This window comes from Sinocyclocheilus grahami, unplaced genomic scaffold (assembly GCF_001515645.1).
Source record: "Sinocyclocheilus grahami isolate Dianchi unplaced genomic scaffold, SAMN03320097.WGS_v1.1 scaffold222.1, whole genome shotgun sequence".
Classification (NCBI taxonomy): Eukaryota; Metazoa; Chordata; class Actinopteri; order Cypriniformes; family Cyprinidae; genus Sinocyclocheilus; species Sinocyclocheilus grahami.
In genome coordinates this window covers 128,178-150,693 of record NW_015505401.1, presented here as the reverse complement: position 1 = coordinate 150,693, position 22,516 = coordinate 128,178, and the positions used below count along the sequence as shown (strand labels likewise).

General features: G+C 37.6%; 1 protein-coding gene across 1 annotated transcript in view; it reads left to right on the top strand.

The window, feature by feature from the left end:
* Positions 1 to 22,516, top strand: part of LOC107596623 (integrin alpha-10-like) — a 57,345-nt gene that overhangs the window by 9,652 nt on the left and 25,177 nt on the right. Inside the window, exons 2-8 of the mRNA XM_016287381.1 lie at positions 3,278 to 3,389; positions 3,630 to 3,739; positions 3,840 to 3,928; positions 7,005 to 7,119; positions 7,208 to 7,335; positions 9,717 to 9,865; positions 17,598 to 17,748. Of these exons, the coding sequence (XP_016142867.1) occupies positions 3,278 to 3,389; positions 3,630 to 3,739; positions 3,840 to 3,928; positions 7,005 to 7,119; positions 7,208 to 7,335; positions 9,717 to 9,865; positions 17,598 to 17,748 (854 nt within the window). The remainder of the gene's footprint in view (positions 1 to 3,277; positions 3,390 to 3,629; positions 3,740 to 3,839; positions 3,929 to 7,004; positions 7,120 to 7,207; positions 7,336 to 9,716; positions 9,866 to 17,597; positions 17,749 to 22,516) is intronic.

Genomic DNA, 22,516 nt, shown 5'->3' with positions numbered 1-22,516 from the left:
ATCTGCAGGCCCTTTCAGTGGTCCCTTCTTATCTTGACTTTGCACCCAGTCTGGCCAAAATGTTTCTGTACCCTCGAGCGGGGTATGTTCCTAAGGTCCCCTCCTCTACACCACGGCCTGTCGTGCTCCAGGCCCTCAGTCCTCGTCCCTTCGGGGATCCAGACCAGCAGAAGTTTAACTGTATGTGTCTAGTGCGAGCAACGGCTCGTATGCTATGGTCCCCCTAAAAGAGAGGTCTTCCAGCTACAAAACAGACCCTCAGTCGGTGGATAGTAGATGCCATTTCTATTTCCTATGAGTCCTCTGATCTCCCTTCGCCTCTTGGGGTCAAGGCTCACTCTACCAGAAGTGTGGCGGCCTCAAAAGCCTTCTTGGCAGGTGTCTCGATGCAGGACATCAGCGACGCTGCGTGATGGTCCACGCCCCTAACCCGCCCGTGACGTCTCGCCCATCTATTTGTCTGATTACACACGAGATTCAGAGCCGGTCACGCTGAAGGCCGTTCCCGAAGCATCCTCCAACGCAGCGTCTCGTTCCTTCGAGGAACCATGGTTACATACGTAACCTGAGACGATAATTATTCTGCTTACACTTTAGATTAGTGTCCAATTCTTACTATTAACAACTAAATATTAACTATGACTTTTGCCTCAATATACTTCTAATTACTGCTTATTAATACTTAGTAAAGTAGTTGTTAAGTTTAAGAATTGGGTAAGATTAAGGATTTAGAATAAGGTCTTGCAGAATAAGACATTAATATGTGCTTTAAGTAATAATAAACAGCCAATATAACAGTAATATTCATGCTAATAACCAACTAGTTAATAGTGAGAACTGGACACTAAAGTTTTACCAATATTCTTATTAACTCACCAAAGTATTTTAAGTGAGAAGGGTGCATTTTAAGTAGGGCTGTGCAAAAAAATCGAATGCGATTTTCATGCACGTCTCGTCAGTAAAGCCGCTCCTGTGATTAGTAGTAAATCTCCAGCACGTGCTTTCAGATGGCGCAGCATTTACTACACAGAGCTGTAGTTCACTGACAAGCTACACAAAATCACGTTAAAAATCGCAGGCGATTCATTGCCGATTTTGACCGTGATTTTGTGTAGCTTGTCAGTGATGTCTATATGTCCCTTTGGTATGTCACTCTTTTTTTTGGAGGAAAAGAGTGCAAACAGGGAAAAGGAGAAATAGGAGCACAAGAGAATTGTGGGAAGACAATTTAGGTTTTGTGAACATTTTAGGGGGGGGGGGAAAGCATGAATTACAGACCGTGTCCCATTTGTTCTTTGATCCATATGGATCCCTCTCCATGTTCTCATTCCATTGGAAAGTGAGAGAGAGAGGATGAGAGACTGAAAGAGAGAAATGCAGGCACCCTGTTTGAGGTCTGTGGGGTTTGGTGCTCTGCCTGCTCCCTTTCTGAAAGCTTCCCCCTCTGCTCTCTGGGTAAACAATCCTAAGAAATCCACTCAGAGCACAACTTCACCCACAGTGAATGAGACCTCAGTGTATGTGTGGGTCAAAACCCGTATCACACAAAACAGAGAAATCCCCTCAGATAGGTTTCAGGGTTGGTATTATGCTGGGAGTGTGATTGACTGGTCATCTTTGCTCCACAAGTCTGCCAATAAGGTTGTTTTGAGTTACATTTGCCATGAGCTGCAAATCCACCGGTGAACTTCTGCTTCAGCCTCTCTCTCTCTCTCTCTCTCTCAGTCATATAAAAGCCAGGTCTGTATGTCATAACAGGGAACTACTATGTTCAATAGTTATTACAACCGACGCCCTTCCCTCTCTTTTCCTCTCTTCCCTTCTCTCTTTTGCAAACTCTTTTTCTCTGGCGTTTTCCTGTTTGTCTGCCTGTCTGTCACTTTTAATTTTTGGGTAGATTATGCCTTTAAATTATCCCTTTAAATAAATGCTGTTCATCTGAACTTTCTATTGCTCAAACATTCTCTTAAAAATGTCCCACAAATACATTAAGCAGCACAGTTAGTGCTGTGTTCGATACATCGATACAACGATGTATCGTCACAGAGATTTGACGATACGAGTATCGATACAGCTGTCCCTGTATCAATATTGTGGCACGTGTGCAGCAGTGGACCGCGCTTAATTTGAATACAAGAACAACGTTTAAAATTGAGCAGAAAAGTGCGAGGTTTCTAAAAAATAATTAATAGAGCATAATATATAGGCTATAACAAGGTTTAATCTGGCCGCAGAGGAACACAACCGGGATGCCTGATATAAAGAAACGTAATCCCTGAAACAGAGCTTCCCATTTGCGCAATACGGAAATATCTGCTAAGTGTGCTACTTATCTTTGTCAGCTTGGCAACCATGTGCACACGCGCTCTATCACCACTGTGGATAAAAGTGCTTGCTTTCTGAAAACACCGGTTTTAGTTTTAGTTTGCAGTTTAACGATCTCCACTTCAATATTCTATTCTCAGAAAAGTGTAATTCATCAAGTGTTCAAATAAGAGAGAGCGAGAGAGAGAGGGGATGTGTATGTATGAATTACCACCGTTTTGCCGCGCTTCTCTATTAACAGTGAAGCTGTGGCTTTAATTCCTTTAGAAACAACGATGTTACCAGCTCCTTGTTGAGAAAGGTAATGTAGCTCTTGAGCGATTAAGCTATTTAGTTGATAAAATTGTGGGGCAGCGCTAAAAGGTTTGTTACTGAATGTCTGAGTGCGCGCGCAGCGTGATCTGTGTGAGTGAATGAGCTTGTGTGCGTTAGATACAGAAGACAGGACATTAGTTTAGAACTCTTCTCATTTTATTTTTTAAATGTAGAGAGTATGTTAATTTGTGCAATGATAACCTACCAGCAATGTAAATATTTTTTTTTTATATATTCGAATGAGTACATTACAATATAAATTTATTAGAACGAGTACATTATTATTTATGGGCTTAAAAACAAGATGCAAAAAATCTGAATATTGCACCTGGTGAGGAGTGCCCAATGTAAACATGAAACATATGCCATTACCTATATTGTACTGTGGTACAGTTATGGAGGCCCTCCTCATAATGCAGAGATCAACTACCTGCTCTGCCAATAATTAGCAACAGCCCTATAGTATGCAGTGTTTCATAAACAGCTGTTTTACTAAATTCTTCTGAGGTGAAATTCAGTGCAGTCCCGTATCGTGATACGTATCGTATCGTGACTTTGCTGGTGATACACAGCCCTAACAGTTGTATTTATGTTAACTACAGTATGCATTGTTTTACTATATATTTTTCTGTTTTAGGGCTGTGTGAGTGTTTTAATATTGATGTGAAGAGGCCACGGATCTTCAGTGGGCCTGAAGATGCTCTGTTCGGCTTCTCTGTGTTACAGCATGAGAACAATGGAGAGAAATCGTGAGTACTTTTCGATAATTTTTGGTTTTTACTCACATTTAGAAGTTCTTGATGATAAATACCATTTGGATATTACATATGGACCCTGACAAGGTTTTAGTATATTAAGATATCATCAGGTGATCACAAACTATAACAAAACTAAGACTTGTAAATATAAATAAATGTTTTACGGTGCTCACAAAGTCTCATTTGTAAAGGTTTTTTGATATTCTGAGTGACTCATTGTTTTATGAACAGAATTCTGGTTGGTGCTCCATGGGATGGACCACAAAATAACAGGAAAGGGGATATTTACAAGTGCATTGTGGGAGATGAGATAAATTCCAATTGTTCAAAAGTTAACCTAGGTATTGGATCAACTCTCTGGCTATGAAAATTTACATTCAATGACTGTGTTGTGCATGGAATAGTAGTTTACAACATGTTTTTGTGTTATGCCCTGTATAGGTGAAAATGCATTTCAGAACGTGTCTCGAAATCTTAAAAACTCTCATTTGGGGATGACGCTAACCCCTGCTGCTTCAGATGGCTTCCTGGTGAGATTATATTTGAAATTCTGCATTTCAAGTCCAAAAACATCTCATGTTTCAGCACTGACATCACAGCAGTATTTTAATTATTCAGTCATTTTTGTGTTTTTATATATATGTGAGTAGGCATGAGTGTGTAAGTTTTTGTGATATGGCGTGTAGAATGAATGGTTATGAAATCCCCTCTGTCTCACCCAACCACCACCATCTGTCTTGACCACCATCTATGTTCATGTGACCACCTGCAAAACAGTGGCCACTATTGGAATGACACATTATACAGTCAGTGTTTGACTAGATGGGTGTGTATTCTTAAAAAGATACATATGACTTTCTTTCTTGTGTGGAGTACAAAATGAGAAATTTAACGGAATGTGGTCAGTCGCACGGTTCCATGCAATTACTTTGAACGGAGACTGGAGCTTTCAAGCTTCAGAGAAGCACAGCATGATAAAATTTGCTGGAAAATAATTGTTTAGTGAGTTAAACAAGAGAACCACATCAATTTGTAAATGAATCATTCAGACTACTTTCATTGAAAAGATCCAGTTCAAAACAATGCATCATTCACTAACTGGACACAACTACTTCTCTTATCAATGTGCCAAGGAGAACTTGGTCGGATATCAGAATTTCTAATGAATAATGTAACTTTTTATCTGCTTCTCTATCAAAGCTATCATATGACTTTAAAGGAATTGAAATATAGTAGTCATAAGGAAGTACAACATCCTGATTTGCATAGAAGGAAAAGAAAGTCATGTGGGTTTGGAACAACATAGATGATGGCAGTTTTCCTTTTTGAGTGAACTATTTCTTTAAGACATATGGAAGTATGGATTGGTAGATGGAGTGGGAGACAAAGACAAAAGCAAGTTAAAACCTCACCTGACCCAAAACTCAATCAGAACAGTCAGTCTTCCTCTTAATATTCATGGTTTCAGCCTCTAAATTTCTTGTACCCGCACACACACTCTCTCTTCCACATACACAAGGCTTTTTGTGTCGGGCAGAACGCAGTGAACCAGATCAGTCCAGTTCTGGAGCCGCTGCGCTGTGGCTTTGGTGGAGTTGCTGGGTGGCTTTCACCAGTAGTCAGACGTTTTATGAGAGCGAGCGAATGTTTTGGCGGAGGGAGTCAGGCTATGTGTGTTCAAACAAAAATATGTTTTTGTGTGTGTGTTTGTGTGACAGAGGGTTAAACGGAGAGCAAGTGAGTACAGCTTCTGGGATGGATTCACACATAGTTCACCGTGGCGTATGCCAACTACAACTAGCGCTCACAGCATGGATGTAATGAGCCCCACATTTCAGATTCAAATATCACTAACCAAAGCGTTTAATTGAATGTACCTGTTTAGGGATTTGTGAGTCTGTGTTTGTTCCTTTGGTCAGTGCTATAACAGGATAGGAATGTGACTCAAGCCCTTTGTAATGACAGGCCGTGGAAAAGCCATAGCATCGCCATTTCAGTTCTGTCTCTCGCACTCATTCTGTCCTTTTTCCTTTCCCTTTCTCCATCCTCCCATCCCTCTGTTACAGGCCTTCATAATAACAGGGTGGGGAGTCGGAGAACATTTACCCCCCTTCAGTCTAACCACTCCTTCCAAACCCGTCTTTCTTTTGTCTCATTCTCCATCTTTCAACTCTTGGTATGTTTTCTTTCTCTCCATTCTTTGCCTCACCAATCCTCACAATGGTTTTTCAGGCAAATAAATGGCACGCTTTGAAGATGTACTATTTTTATGTTTTTTTATTGCCCTTCTCCCCCCAATTCCCTCCAAGTACGTTTAAATTGCTTCATTGCAGGAGCAGCCGCCAACTCTGTTAAAGCATTTATGACAATATCAACAGCTCTCCATATCGCTCCTTCTCATTTTTTCTTTCTCTTCTCAGTCTTCTTTTTCTAACCCATTTTGGTCATTATTTCCCACAAGAAAAGAAAATCACATATCTTCGAAATCTCATTCTTTCTCTCTCTACTGAGAAAGAGATCCAAATAATTCCAGAATAAATTTTCAGAAGAGATATCAACAATACTTGAACTCTGTTCAGACTAATATGATTTCAATATTAATTCAGAAATTTCTTATCAAATTATTCCAAAATTATTTATTGTATTCTTTATTCTTTTAAGAGAATCGTTTGAGACAAAGTTCTGAGAACTCAGTGGCACTACCATTCAAAAGGGGTTGATAAGATTTTAAAATGTTTTTGATAGAGGTCTTTTATGCTCATCAAGGCTGCATTTATTTGGTAAAAAATACAGTAAACACAGTAATGTTTTGAATTTTTTTTATAATTTAAAACAACTGTTTTCTATTTTAATTTATTTTAAAATGTAATTTATTCCTGTGGTGGTAAATCTGAATTTTCAGCAGCAATTACTCCAGTCTTCAGTGTCACATGATTTAAAAAAAAAATTTTTTTAATGCTATTTGGTGCTGAAGAAACATTTCTTGTTATTATCAATGTTGAAAACATCATTTTCAGCATTCTTTGAGAAATAGAAAGTTCAAAAGAATATAATGTGAAAATGAATTTTTTGTAACATTATAAATGTCTTTAATGTCACCTTTAAAAATCATACTAATATTAATTTATTTAGAATAATCTTACTGACCACAAACCTTTGAATGGTAGTGTAAGTGTTCTGCCTGAGCTATAAAAGAGAAACTTCTGAGCAATAAAATATTCCTCTGTGCTTTTTCATGACCACTTTCTCTTTGCTTCTCTCTCTTTCTGTTTCCCTCACCTACTTTCCCTGGTTCATTTCACTTCAGTAGATTGTATTGGTCTGACCAGCACATGGCGCTTCCCACTTTTTAAACAGAAGACATTTGTCAGAAAAAGGCCCAAATACCAGACTTAACATTTACAAAGAGAATTTAACATGCAATGCTAACAAAATCCCTGATTTGTGCAAATATCAGCCACAAGTTCTGTGACATACTGTTCATAATAAGTCTGTACCTGTTACCATAATAAGTAAGGTACCAGTAGTAATTGTGTAAAGCATAAAGGTGGTGCTACAGATGCTGAACTTCAAGTGTAATACAGACATTCTCTGTGTAATCTTTAGGCCTGCGCTCCACTATGGTCCCAGGAATGTGGTACATCTCTGTTCAGCACAGGAATCTGTGCATCTGTCACCAATGACATGGAGCCCAAGGACGTCATTGCACCCACTGCCCAGAGTGAGAAACATCCTCTCTCCATCTGACCTGTTGGATTGAATGAAACAACTGCATTTAACTGAACTCCTTTTGTGTTTGTTTTTCACAGGATGCACCACATACATGGATATAGTGATTGTTTTAGATGGTTCTAATAGTATCTACCCTTGGTACGAAGTGCAGAACTTTCTTAGCAACATTCTCAGCAAGTTCCACATAAGCCCTGAACAAATGCAGGTATGTTTTTTTAAATAATAATAAATTGTGTAGTTTTGAGGGCTTTTTTGTGATTCTATATTAATAAAAACACCTAAATATGTTTTTTTCCAGATTTGGCTCTTTGGCTTAGATCTGCACTTTAGTAAACATTACTTTTGAATAAGTAACTCATCTTAGCTTGACAGTTGGATGTATTCAGTCCTCAAAAAAATTATTTCAAGAATGTGTAGCCATAAGAAGGGTTCCCATTGTTCCTGGAAAAAATAAATATATATCAGTGCATTCAAATGTGTGTTTTCCAGGCCTGAAAAAGTCTTGACAATTAGTAAAATCTGAAAAGGTCATTATGATCAATTTGTTCTATTTATTTACAGTTATGAAGTATTGCTTAATAAGGGATAAATAACTCTTTGTGAGTGCAAAAATGACTTTTAAAAACCTCTTTTATTTCCTATCCAGTCATTATAAGCAATTGGAAAAGTTATGGAAAAATCATGGAAATTCATTGATCAGGATGTATGCATAAACATTCAGCAAAATGAGTGAGCAAAATCTTTACCCTACAGCTGTGTGCTTTTAGGTAGCAGAGACCTGGCTGAGGTTTTGACAGATATGTAGAACTGCCTTTTTACCTTAAACCCTGTCATCGGCAGCTCCAACACCGATCTTTGATGCACTGAGCCAGTTTGAGCGACTGTAAGGAACAGAACCACAAGCCAGTCCGCAGAGAGAAATGAGCCCAAACAGAAACAGAGCTGGCAGGCTGGAGAAAATAAATGACTAAATTAATGTGAACAGACAGAAGTTGTGGTTTGTAGAGGAAAAGGACAAAGGGGACAGAATTAGAAATGTATGAATGCATGCTAGAGAAACCAGAAAATGATAAAGAGAAGATGGACTGATGGATGCGTGGATAGATGGATGGATTAAGAGAGACATGGATATGTGTGTATCTATGTTCCTGGAATGTGTTTTTTGTATGCGAGTTATTTAAAGCGGTAGGCAGGCTGGGGGCAACAAGAGGTAAAAGGAAATTCCTTTGGTTTGTGGAGCATTTCTTGCTCTAAAAGATTTAGGCCTTCATGTTGGTGGGGCAGAGCACATAGTGGAGATGTCATCTCATCTACATCTGATTCTAGAGTTATCCATTAGAGTTAGTAATTAGAGTTAATTACTGCTGCTGTGTTTTACAGCAAATTACCTCAAACATCTGCTTGACCATTTTTTTCTTCTTTCTTTTTAATGGCAGGGACCCCCAAATATCACCTTATGAAGGACCCTCTATTTACAAATAGCACAACCGCTAGATTCAGACTATTGGTTAAGACAATGTTACAATGTTGGAGTAAGGATGCTCGAACAAACACATCAATGTTATGAAAGCACCACAGAAATGTCTTTATAATGTTTTAATGAATATGTTTCTTAGGGGTGGGCGATATACTGGTAGACACGATTAACCGGTAGAAATGTTTAGGCTATCTTCTCTATCACGGTTACACGTTCAGGTGACGTTGCTGTGCTATGTGGTCATGAAAATGAATAGTTTGTATGCATTTTTAAGCATTGCAGTTTAAAAACAAGTGAATTTAAGCCCTTGAAATGCAATCAGGCGTGCACGTGAAGACTATGCTCACAGAGCGCGGGAGTATTAAACAGACTTATTTTTGTCTTGAACAGTTAAATACACACACTTGTAAGCCTATGTGTCAAAATGCCCATCTTTGCAAGTATCTTCATAAACAGTAATTTTGAAGCAAACAGCTGAGAAAGAAAGCACATGTGTAACAGTATATTGGATCTGGGCAGCTCTTAAAGTGACAGCAGTCTTATATTCTTGCTGTCTGTCGTTCATGTTAATCAAACAACAAAAGAGAGAAAATCTCTCACTGCTCTTGACTAAATCACTTTTGTAACTAATAAGAAATTATATTTAATTTACACAGTGAAGAATTCACAGTGTTTTTATACATTTGATTACTTAATACAATGTATGTAGAATTTCTTATTTATTTGTTCTACTGTAGTTATTTTGTCCTATTGCTTGTAGTTAGTATTCTTATTTAATTGCTGACTGTTTACTTGTCTTCAGTGAGCTTGAGTTTTTTCCCCTCTTTTTTAAACTTAGGCTAGTAGTAGTTTTTTGTGATATTGACACTTGTGACAAGATTTATGAAATTTCTATGGGATCAAAAATTTTAATACCATATTTTAGACCTAATGTAAAGTAAAAATAACTACATCGTATTATCGTTACCATGAAATAAAATTACTCATATCATATCATGATGTGGTCATGAAGAATCCCTAATGATTTTGCATATAAACTGAGATGGGAGAAATGTTATCATCACAAATGACATGTATCACCTTGAAATACTGTTTGTGACTATTTGTAGGTAGGTGTCCTGCAGTACGGCGAGATCTCAGTCCATGAGTGGTCTCTCAGGGACTATCAGACAACACAGGATGTGGTTGAAGCCGCCAAGAACATCAGTCGTCAAGAGGGACGGGAGACCCGCACCGCATACGCCATCCAAATGGCATGGTATGGTGACCAACTTCTCATTCAAAACAAATGTAGCACGGCCCTCTCTCTTACTCCTTTATGAAAGGTATCGTGTTATGTACATTCTGACCTTTCCATGATCCCTCACCACATCCAGAGATAATGTAAAGTGTGTAGCATAGTTGAGTCTATCTGGTCAATAGTTTCTTTGTTTTTATGTTTTTATGTAACAGTATATTTTATGTTGCAGAACTGTAATTCCATACCTTCCCCTGAGACTCTCATGCACGAGCAAAGATTTGTTTAAAGAGATGCCTATTCGTTGCACTCTGAGTCCCATTCACACTCTCTCCATTCCTGTAATGTCTGCTTCTGTCATTCTTATTTATTGGTATCCCAATACTGAATCCCTCCAACACACACATACACACACACACATGTAGAACACTAACCATAGCTGGCACTTGCTGACCACAAAAGCAAAGGCTCACAAAATTAAACTCGTCTCAGATTTTCAGTGACTGCTGGGAAGGAACTTTCTACTGTCTGAAAATGAGATTTGAACAATCCAGTCTAGATGCATTTAAAAGGGCCATATCAAGGAAAACAGAATTTCACTTGATTATTTAAATGAATTAATAACACAGAACTCTTGCTGCGTTCAAGTCCACCTGGGACGTTCGTACTTATGAGTTGACAAGTCGTAATAACGACGTCAGGTTTATTTTACATTACAAAAAATTTATAATTTTATTAATTTCAACAAATTTACCGTCAATACAGACGCTGCATATCAAGTCATTTAAAAAAAATTGTGAAACCAAATGACAACAGTGCTATTGAATCTACACTCTAAAAAATGCTGGGTAAAAACAACCCAACTTGGGTTACTTGGCAACCCAGCGCTGGGTAAATATTGGACAGAACACATGCTGGGTTATTTTGACCCAGTTGGTTGGGTTAAATGTTTTTATCCACCATGCTGTGTTGTTTTATTTATGTCAACTATTGTTGAAAAATTATTATATTATATATTATATATTAAAAAAATATCACACAAGTTTTGGTAGTCGGCCCGACTCAGGTTTCTAAAGCGTTTTTGAAAAAATACATACCTCACCTTTAAATTACACTCAGTATTATAACAAATAAAATCCATTTATGTTATGCAAGGCAAAGGTGTTTCCAGCGCTAAATGACCACTGCTGATGCAGCTGACTGACATTCTCGTCCTTATGTTGCATTGCGTAAAATATTATAATTTAGACCACATTAAAGACTATATAAATGAAATAAAATGTATACAAACCTTTATTTCGCTGAAGAAGTGCACCAAATCGGTGGCGCTGCTGAGAACTGCTCTCTCCTGTAGAGGACTCGATAAGCCCGCGTACTAACTGTAACTCAGCAGCTGGGTTGTTTCATCGGAGACGGGCTTAACCCAGCGGTTGGGTAGAAAAAATAACCCAGCGTTAAAAATGACACAGCAACTTAGTTACAGAAAAACTACCCAGCACCTGGGTAACAATATTAAAACCAACCAAATAAAATTACCCAACAGGCTGAACCCAGCATTTTTTAGAGTGTACAACGTGAACAAATAATTCTCATGAGTCACTGTTTTTTAGCAAATAAAAAACTAATTGCATGACCAGTGTAGTCTGATTCCTGAACAAATAATGTTTGTGAGTCAGATATTTTAGTGAATCAAAAACAAACTGTGCAACCATGACTTTCATGAGTCGGTTATATTTTTAAAATAATTTTTAGTCTGTTTCCTGAACAAATAATTCAGTGACAATAAGTCACTGCATTTTAGCAAATAAAAAACAAATAGCGTGACCAGTTCCCGAACAAAAAACTCTTATGAGTTGGTTCTTTTTAGTGAACCGACAAACATACAAGTATAGTCTAACCAGTCTGATTTCCTCGATGAGCTGATTCTTTTTAGTAGATCAGAAACATAGAATACAAACTATGTAGTCTGATTTCAGAATGAATGGCTCTTGTGAGAAAATCTTTTTAATAAATAAAACAAATGACTCTTATAAATGAACAAATGACTCTTAAGAGCTTTTTCCTTTTTTTTAGTAAATCAGAACCATACAGTAAAAACAGTGTAGTCTGATTCCAGATCGAATGACTCTTATGAACCAGTTCTTTTTAGTGAATCAAAAACTTGCAGTTGAAACCCAGAACTAATGAATTTTGTAAGCCAGCTTGTTTTAGTGAATAAAATACAAAGCTTACAACTTAATGACATACAATGAGTATTTAACACTGAAACTGTAACATGGATGTTCAGGAATCTAGTCTTAAATCTCTGTCAGTGCTAAACACACAATCCTTCATTTTGTCTTGCACACAATTCATGGACCTTTTCTTTTGTTTATATCAGGTTCTTCAGCTCTCTTACTGTGTGAGAGTTTGTTTATGTGTTTGTGGTGTGTTTATTTGTGTTTCTACACAATTAAAGCCTCATTTAAGACTTTCCATTCTCTGTAAGGCACATATTGGACAGACACACTCTCTCACAGTATATGAAGTGATAGCAGTAGTTGGCTGAGGTGAGGAAGGTTGTCATAACATTTAGGTTTGCTGATGGAGAGAGAAGGAGAGCTGGCTCAGCAGAGCTGCAGGTGTGGTCACCATCCAGTAGACGCAGCCTTCACTCATGCAGCTGTTCAAACACACATGACCATGTTCATACAGTACATTCACACACACAAACATGAACGTGAGAGAATTCAAATATAGCAATGAATTCAAACTCACAGTAAAATGAAAGAGAGTGTGAGTTAAAAACCACATAAGTCCAGATGTAGCACTCAATAAAAGCACAGCAGCCTTTAAATAACACCAGCCCCAGCAGTTAACAGACTTATTTGTTCAAATCACTTTCCCTGCAGCTTTCTTTCTTTCTTTCTTTCTTTCTTTATTTCTTGCTTGCTTGCTTTCAAAAGTAATACACTTTAGCATGCTTTTACTAGAAAGATAGTTTAGAAAGATGCTTTTACTAGAAGGATAGTTTAAACATATATTCTGAAGTGTGAGTTGAATGTAATGTTTTCTGACTCTTAATAGCATGTTATTTACAAATGAAAATAAATTATACCTTAATATGTAATTTCATAATTAATTTGACTGTACTGCCAAAAGTATGGACAAGCATTTATGGTAAACTAAAATATACTTTAATGTAATTTCTGTATGTATCATGTATTTAAAAATATTTGTAATTACAGATTTGTAATGATGAATTTGCAATTTAGTTAAATATATTAAAGGGGTCATATGATGCTGCTAAAAAGAACATTATTTTGTGTATTTGGTGTAATGAAATGTGTTTATGTGGTTTAAGGTTCAAAAAACACATTATTTTCCACATACTGTACATTATTGTTTCGCCTCTATGCCCCGCTTTTCTGAATCGCGTTTATTTTTACAAAGCTCATCTGTCTGAAAAGCGATGTGTGCTCTGATTGGCCAGCTATCCAGTGCATTGTGATTGGCCGAATACCTCAAGCGTGTGACGGAAATGCCTTTATTTCGCTGAAGAAGTGCACCAAATCGGTGGCGCTGCTGAGAACTGCTCTCTCCTGTAGAGGACTCGATAAGCCCGCGTACTAACTGTAACTCAGCAGCTGGGTTGTTTCATCGGAGACGGGCTTAACCCAGCGGTTGGGTAGAAAAAATAACCCAGCGTTAAAAATGACACAGCAACTTAGTTACAGAAAAACTACCCAGCACCTGGGTAACAATATTAAAACCAACCAAATAAAATTACCCAACAGGCTGAACCCAGCATTTTTTAGAGTGTACAACGTGAACAAATAATTCTCATGAGTCACTGTTTTTTAGCAAATAAAAAACTAATTGCATGACCAGTGTAGTCTGATTCCTGAACAAATAATGTTTGTGAGTCAGATATTTTAGTGAATCAAAAACAAACTGTGCAACCATGACTTTCATGAGTCGGTTATATTTTTAAAATAATTTTTAGTCTGTTTCCTGAACAAATAATTCAGTGACAATAAGTCACTGCATTTTAGCAAATAAAAAACAAATAGCGTGACCAGTTCCCGAACAAAAAACTCTTATGAGTTGGTTCTTTTTAGTGAACCGACAAACATACAAGTATAGTCTAACCAGTCTGATTTCCTCGATGAGCTGATTCTTTTTAGTAGATCAGAAACATAGAATACAAACTATGTAGTCTGATTTCAGAATGAATGGCTCTTGTGAGAAAATCTTTTTAATAAATAAAACAAATGACTCTTATAAATGAACAAATGACTCTTAAGAGCTTTTTCCTTTTTTTTAGTAAATCAGAACCATACAGTAAAAACAGTGTAGTCTGATTCCAGATCGAATGACTCTTATGAACCAGTTCTTTTTAGTGAATCAAAAACTTGCAGTTGAAACCCAGAACTAATGAATTTTGTAAGCCAGCTTGTTTTAGTGAATAAAATACAAAGCTTACAACTTAATGACATACAATGAGTATTTAACACTGAAACTGTAACATGGATGTTCAGGAATCTAGTCTTAAATCTCTGTCAGTGCTAAACACACAATCCTTCATTTTGTCTTGCACACAATTCATGGACCTTTTCTTTTGTTTATATCAGGTTCTTCAGCTCTCTTACTGTGTGAGAGTTTGTTTATGTGTTTGTGGTGTGTTTATTTGTGTTTCTACACAATTAAAGCCTCATTTAAGACTTTCCATTCTCTGTAAGGCACATATTGGACAGACACACTCTCTCACAGTATATGAAGTGATAGCAGTAGTTGGCTGAGGTGAGGAAGGTTGTCATAACATTTAGGTTTGCTGATGGAGAGAGAAGGAGAGCTGGCTCAGCAGAGCTGCAGGTGTGGTCACCATCCAGTAGACGCAGCCTTCACTCATGCAGCTGTTCAAACACACATGACCATGTTCATACAGTACATTCACACACACAAACATGAACGTGAGAGAATTCAAATATAGCAATGAATTCAAACTCACAGTAAAATGAAAGAGAGTGTGAGTTAAAAACCACATAAGTCCAGATGTAGCACTCAATAAAAGCCTTTAAATCTTTAAATAACACCAGCCCCAGCAGTTAACAGACTTATTTGTTCAAATCACTTTCCCTGCAGCTTTCTTTCTTTCTTTCTTTCTTTCTTTATTTCTTGCTTGCTTGCTTTCAAAAGTAATACACTTTAGCATGCTTTTACTAGAAAGATAGTTTAGAAAGATGCTTTTACTAGAAGGATAGTTTAAACATATATTCTGAAGTGTGAGTTGAATGTAATGTTTTCTGACTCTTAATAGCATGTTATTTACAAATGAAAATAAATTATACCTTAATATGTAATTTCATAATTAATTTGACTGTACTGCCAAAAGTATGGACAAGCATTTATGGTAAACTAAAATATACTTTAATGTAATTTCTGTATGTATCATGTATTTAAAAATATTTGTAATTACAGATTTGTAATGATGAATTTGCAATTTAGTTAAATATATTAAAGGGGTCATATGATGCTGCTAAAAAGAACATTATTTTGTGTATTTGGTGTAATGAAATGTGTTTATGTGGTTTAAGGTTCAAAAAACACATTATTTTCCACATACTGTACATTATTGTTTCGCCTCTATGCCCCGCTTTTCTGAATCGCGTTTATTTTTACAAAGCTCATCTGTCTGAAAAGCGATGTGTGCTCTGATTGGCCAGCTATCCAGTGCATTGTGATTGGCCGAATACCTCAAGCGTGTGACAGAAATGTTACGCCCCTCATCAAACTGTGATGCCGTGTCCCGGCCGGAGCGAAGAGACAGTTGTGTCCTCTTTTGGAGTCTAGTTGTGTCCTCTTTTGGAAGGCCAAACTAAGTAGTTTCGCTTTTACAACGAAACACACGGCGGTCTTGAGTGAGCGGAGGCCGACGAAGGAGCATCCGGTGGGCTTGCGGCAACCACATGTGACGACCCCAGGCTAGACTCCGCTTCGTCCACAGTGAAAGCCGATCCGGCGATCCACAGCGCGAAGTTGATGTATTTCCTCAGTGACCAGCACGGATCAGCTCCAGGCATGACAAAGCGGATATCGTCCTCTTTTGGAAGGCCAAACAAAGTAGTTTTACACACCGAAACACACACGACATGGCGGCAGCGGCAACAATACTACAGCGAGAATAAAAGTTACGCCTTCTTTCTTTGCGTGAACATTTGGGTGGCGTTATGCAAATCTTCCCACATAGTGACGTAGACATGTGGGGGCGTGTTAGAATGAGCCATTTTAGGTAGGTGTGGCTGACTCTTAACTTTTATAAAGAATATCTCTTTGGATTTGAGACTTTAGTCTTTGCAACTTTACACATCTTCTTTATGTACCAAGAGCTTGTAACACTCCAAAGAGAAAGGAAAAATTGAAATCGCATCAAATGACCCCTTTAACTTTAAATGTAGTTAAAAGTTCTTAAAGTATAATTTTTAATTTGACACATGTATATATATATATATATATATATATATATATATATATATGTGTGAGTGTGTGTGTGTGTGTGTGTGTGTGTGCACATTCAATACAATTAAGCAGACTTTGTTTTCACATGGGTTCTTGCTTGCTTTCTTCCTAAATCCACACTAAAAAAATCACTAAAATCCCACTGAAACTCTGCATTGAAAATCTGCATAACAACTTCTGTATCTTTCTTATATTCAAGCATTTTTTCAAGATTTGTTCAAGATTTTCTCCCTCACAACATCCTGTGTATAAATATCTTCATGGAATAAACATTCTTCCCCACCATTAAAACCTGCCCTCTATTTTTCACATACCACATCAAAACAGTTCCATGTTCTTTTGTCAGTTCTCCTTTCGTCCCTCTGTGTGGAAAATTAGAGTGTGATATTCTTTCTCACATGATTTTGATTCCATCTCAAGCGCAGATATTATATTCAAAGTTACTATTTTTTGTGTTTCCACCATTTTTGCTTCCTTACTACAGTACATCTTCCGTTATTCACCTCTCCTACCCTGCTTTCACTGGATGTGATTAAGCATAAGGCTGCTGGTTGTTTTTAAACTCTGCACTCTTGCGGGCAGCCACAGTTATATTTAGCTAGAGTCTGGACGACTGCCTGAAAATCACTAAGTTGACTAACACTGGCTGTGCCATGAAACTTACATCTTTCAAAATGCACATCACCCTCACACAATCAGCACAGAAACCTGCTGCATGTATCGCTGCTTCAAACATATAAGTTATCTGCATTAGTTTGTGTTTATGTGAATTTTAATACGAAATATGGTCAGTTTTCAGACTGATATAGGTCTTGTAATTACAGGAATTATACAGGGTCCCAAAAATACAAACTTACACACTTAAAATATAGATACTATTTTGCTATTTAACAAAATATGAAACCATATGGCATGTTATTTTTTACACTGTTTTCTATTTTAAGTATATTTTCAAATGTAATTTATTCCTGTGATTTTCAGCAGGCATTACTCCAGTCATCCTTGAGAAATCAAATGTTGATTTGGTCAATAAACATTTCTTATTGTTATCAATGTTGAAAACAGTTGTGCTGAAAACCGTAATACCATTTTGTAGAATCATTTGATGAATAGAAAGTTAAATGATGTGTGTTTATTGGAAATCGTTTAGTAACATTATTATAATTTTTTTCTCTTACTTTTGATCACTTGTGCCTTTAACTATGAAAAAACCACTCAGACATTTAACTGTTTCCTTTTTCTCACTCGTGTCTAGCACTGAGGCCTTTAGTCCAGACAGAGGAGCGAGGGAAGGGGCCACTAAAGTGATGATAGTCGTGACAGATGGAGAGTCCCATGATGGTGAAGACCTTCCTGATTCCTTGGCTGAATGTGAGAAACGTAACATCACCAGATACGCCATCGCTGTAAGTACAAATACACATTCCTACCATAATTAAACCTGACCCTTGGAAAAACCTACAGCCCCTCCTAAGAAAACCAGTGAGCAGCAGAGTGTATGCCTGAATATCAGATCTCCACTTAAACTGACCATAATTGGCACTGCTCTATTTTCAGTGTCTCTGCTCAGCTCCACCCGGTTCTCTCGCTCTCTGTCTGCGTTTGAATGATAAAACTGTCTTTCCTCATTCTTTAAATAATCATAACCACATTATTGCTGTTCAGAAATAGACTTAAACGGGGTTCCTTGCCATCAGAGGGATGAACCACACCCTAAAACCTCTCGACACTGACACCCTGCTGCTCTGGGTGGGTCAAGGGGCGGGCAGCACTTCCTCACTGCCACCCGAAACCACAACAGCGCAAGAAAAAGACAAAGTGAATCTGCCACCATCAGAGCCTGGGGTGTCAGTGTAGCCAAAATGGCTTTCCAACTAGACTGTCTAGTTGCGTGTATCTTAAAAAAAAATATATATATATATATATATATTCTAGCTTATTTAAGGTATTGGTTAGTCTGCTCAATTTTCTGTCTATAGTTATGAGCTCAGATTCATGAACTGTTAAATGTGGACAGTGTGGCCTATTTTGGATTATTTAATTTATTACATAAATTTTCAGCACAACAATCTGACTTCTAGGGGGTCTTTAAAGGGGTCTTATTATGCTTTTTCACTTTTTCAACTTTAGTTAGTCTGTAATGTTGCTGTTTGAGCATAAAAAAGATATGCAAAGTTACAAAGTTCAAAGTCCACCTTAAAAGGAGATATTTTATTTAACAGAAATCAATTTTCAAAAACTACAACGAACAACTCGTTTAGACTACAATGCATATTTTCTGGGATTTGTGATATCACAAATACCAACGAATCGGACGAGACCTGGTTGAGCTGCACTAGAGAAGGCAACGAGTGTTATCACTATGTCAGAGACACGCTAGCTTTCCCAAGGCAGACAAACTTAGAGTGGTTACAATCATCCGGGTTTAAATCACGCTCAAATTGATTTGATATTGACAGAATATTTACACTGAAGCTAGCAGCGGCTATGGTAAAGGGCATGACGTTTCCCGACCAGGCGCAGAGTGCTGACAATCACAACGCACACTGGCCCAGCTAACCAATCACAGCACATTTCGTATTTCAGAAGGCGGGCCTTCATTTGATACAGGAACTATTCGAGCCGTTCATGCCAGACTGGGGAGAGAGGGGTTGTAATAATGTAAAATATGTGAAAAATAATGTGTTTTTCGAACAACCTAGTATGAGAGCTTGTTCTAGTACACCCCCAAAACAACATCAAGACTTTGTAAAAGAGCATAATAGGACCCCTTTAAATATATTTAAAATGAAAAATAAAATGCCAATAATAATTTCAATATTTCAACAATAAGTACAATTACACAAAAAAATGGTTTAGGATTTAGTTTTAAACAATTTTCACTCTGAAATTGCTTGTAAATTTCACAAATAATTACGAAGAAACAGCAAGAAACATTCAATAAAATGAAACATTTTGAAGAGATAGACTGAAATAATATTTTCTTGTCAAACTTACTTCAATCGTCTTTGTTGTAACTTTTTTATAGTGTACAAATTAGTAGTATATTTGTTTTATTATAATTCAAATTTGTGCGTAAAGCGCCCAAAAGCTGACATCAACACATATGTCATATAGAGCTAAGGGCTGGATTTCGTATTCATGATGGCTCAACCAATGAAGCAAATTTGGTGTAGGTTGAACTGCCTGTCTAACCAATGGAAGATGGTTAATTTAAGCTTGAAACTTGGAAACTTGAAAGCAGTCTTTATTTGAGCATTTCTGTTTGGTGCCGCTAGTGGCACACTTCACCTTTAAAATATTCTGACAGTGGAACTGAGTATGAACTCCTCATCAGATATAGTTTCATTTCATCTGGCTATTCATGATTACAGTCATATCTTATCATGTCTGAAGGCAAACAAGTTTTTTTTTTTTTGGTCATACAATCTGAGACTGTTCCAGCAGAACAGATTTTACACAGGAGGAAATCTGATAGCTTGTTCTAATTCATGGAGGATTCAGAGAGAGCTCTTGCATATTTCAATTCTGGTATTTGTAATAAGACTGTGGTAACCACAGGTAAAACCATCCATGATCCCTCATTACCATGACTGGATATGGCTATAGTTTCTATAAAACAAACTATGACATTTGTTATTAAAAGTAGCAGACGCTGAGAAATGAAACATTATTATATTAAGAATATAACAGTATTTAGTAAGCCTTTTAACATTGACTGTTTGGCAGTGCAGGTAGAGGTTTAGTGCTGTTTTAGTTTTTCCCATAAGTAACAGAGATTGACAGCGCATAATCAAAAAGAGTGGTGCAATTTGAAATTTTCCCCAGTGCAATCTCTAACAAAATTTAATATAAGCCCATTGGTTATACAGTGCAGCTTAACCACAAGTAAGAGTCAAAAGAACTAAAAAGAACCAGAATAAATGTCAAACCATCTGAAAGTCATTTACTTTTCAATTTTAACTGCCTCTCACTGCTGTTCTTGGTGATTTGACATTTCTACTGTACTCCACTTATTGGAAGTACAGGACTGTGTGTAAACCTGCTCCTAAATGAGCCCATGTTTTGCTCTATTAGACAAACAGTGCCAGAATGGTGTCAAGATTTGCAGAGTCATCTGGGTAATATGTCTCTCTGCGTCTCCTCTGGGGAACTGTGGAATAAAATTATGACAGCTGGTTTTAATGCCCCGCCAGCCAAAGCATAGCTTTCATGTTTTGATGTGTTTTATGTTCTACCTCTCTCCTTTCTCGTTCTCTTCCTCCTGCACAGAACTAGGGAACGGATGGAAAAGTAAAACACTCGCGGGAGAGAAGAGAAACAACCTCAGATTAATTTCTGTATTGGTCGTGTGGCGCAGCCAGGATATGTTTTAGACATTACAGGATAGAGATGCTGGGAATGTGAACACGGTGGGTGCGGACGTGGGTGGGAGTTCAGAACAAGATACTAGGAATGTGCAACAATTACCACTGTAAATTACGGCAGATATGAACTAAAATAGACTGAATATTTGATTGCTTAATTATTGCTTATGAACTCAAATACCTTCCTGTGTGTGACTACCTTGGTACTAGTTGGGAACATGCTTGGAAAGTTTCCAGTTGCTCTCTGGTTGTTTTTGAGAGCAGGAATCCGTCCCAGTCTCAGATGAGACCTAGTAAGAAATCCTCAGTTCTCTGTCCAGGGTGCCATCATCTCATGATAGCATGAACACACCTCACACTAAAGAAGAACAGGACAGGATAGATACGAGAAAGAGGGGAGCAGGATCAGGATTCAGGAAAGGACCACAAGTCAGGACTCGAACAGAGCACTTTCCATGAGGCTATGGGCTCTGACCAATATACAGTAAATGTGGCAGATTATTTTGAGGGCTCTTAAAATGGTAAACTGCATGAGGTAAAGTTGCATTGCAAGTTATTTTGTCACATTTTGAGATATAAAGTCATATTGTAAGTAGGGATGTAACGATTACCGGTTTGACGATAAATCGTGATAAAATACCCCACGGTTTGTATTACCGTTTCATATTTTAATTATCACTATAACCATATTCGATTACCGCAATTTGAACAACTGAGGATAAATAAATACTGTACTGTACTGCACAGGGCTCCAGAGTGCGACCAAATGGCCGCATTTTGCGATAATTTTTTCTGCCCGTGCGACTAAATTTTGTGTGCGCTCGCACTGGCGCGACCACCGCATTGTTTAACTCATAAGCGCTGCATTTCTGTTGCATATGAGAAACATCAAAAGGCAAACGAAACTGAAAGCATAACAAAACCGCTCTTTTTTTTCTTTTCTTTTTTCCTTTTTCGTTTGTACATTGGCGTGCTTGAACACAGTGGTGTTGTGGTGTAACTGTGTTAAAGTTGATGCAGTTGTGTTAGAGGTGAAGATGCTTCTTGTCTTCTGTAGCAGAGTTTAAGAGAAGTTTTTACTCGTTTGAGCTGTGCAGCGCTTATAGAGTGTAGAGCAGGGCTGCCCAAACTCGGTCCTGCAGGGCCGGTGTCCTGCAGAGTTTAGCTCCAACTTGCCTCAACACACCTGCCTTTAAGTTTCTAGTATGCCTAGTAAGAGCTTGATTAGCTGGTTCAGGTGTGTTTAATTGGGGTTGGAGCTAAACTCTTCAGGACACCGGCCCTCCAGGACCGAGTTTGGGCAGTCCTGGTGTAGAGCCTGGTTTATACTCGCCACATCAGCAGGAGCGCGAAGCAAAAATGACGCGAATATTGAGGAAACGATGGATGGTTTTCATGCTGAAGTAAAGTAAAAGACCGCTTCTTAAACCAAAGGGGAACATGCTGGTATTCTTGTGGGGGGGAAAAACATGCAAGCACTGTCACCGACAGCAAGTTTAGTTTTACTTTTCGTTTTGTTTTCATTTTGAAAAGCTTATTATCTTTGCTGTTTACCTCACGTTATGCTATGGAGGCTCTCTTTTTTGTAATTTATTTGATTCCTCAGTGTTTTCTAAATGTTCTGTAGCTAATTTATTAGTCGGTATATACAGTAATACAGCATGTGGTGTATGCCATGCCTCGTCTTGTTCGTTTTTGTTAATAAATGTTTTGTAAGCTAGTTTGTCATTGTATCTTACTGTTTTATTGTTGTTATGCTTTTTAATTAAGAATAACAATGAATCCATCTTTTGTTTTAGTCTTAAAA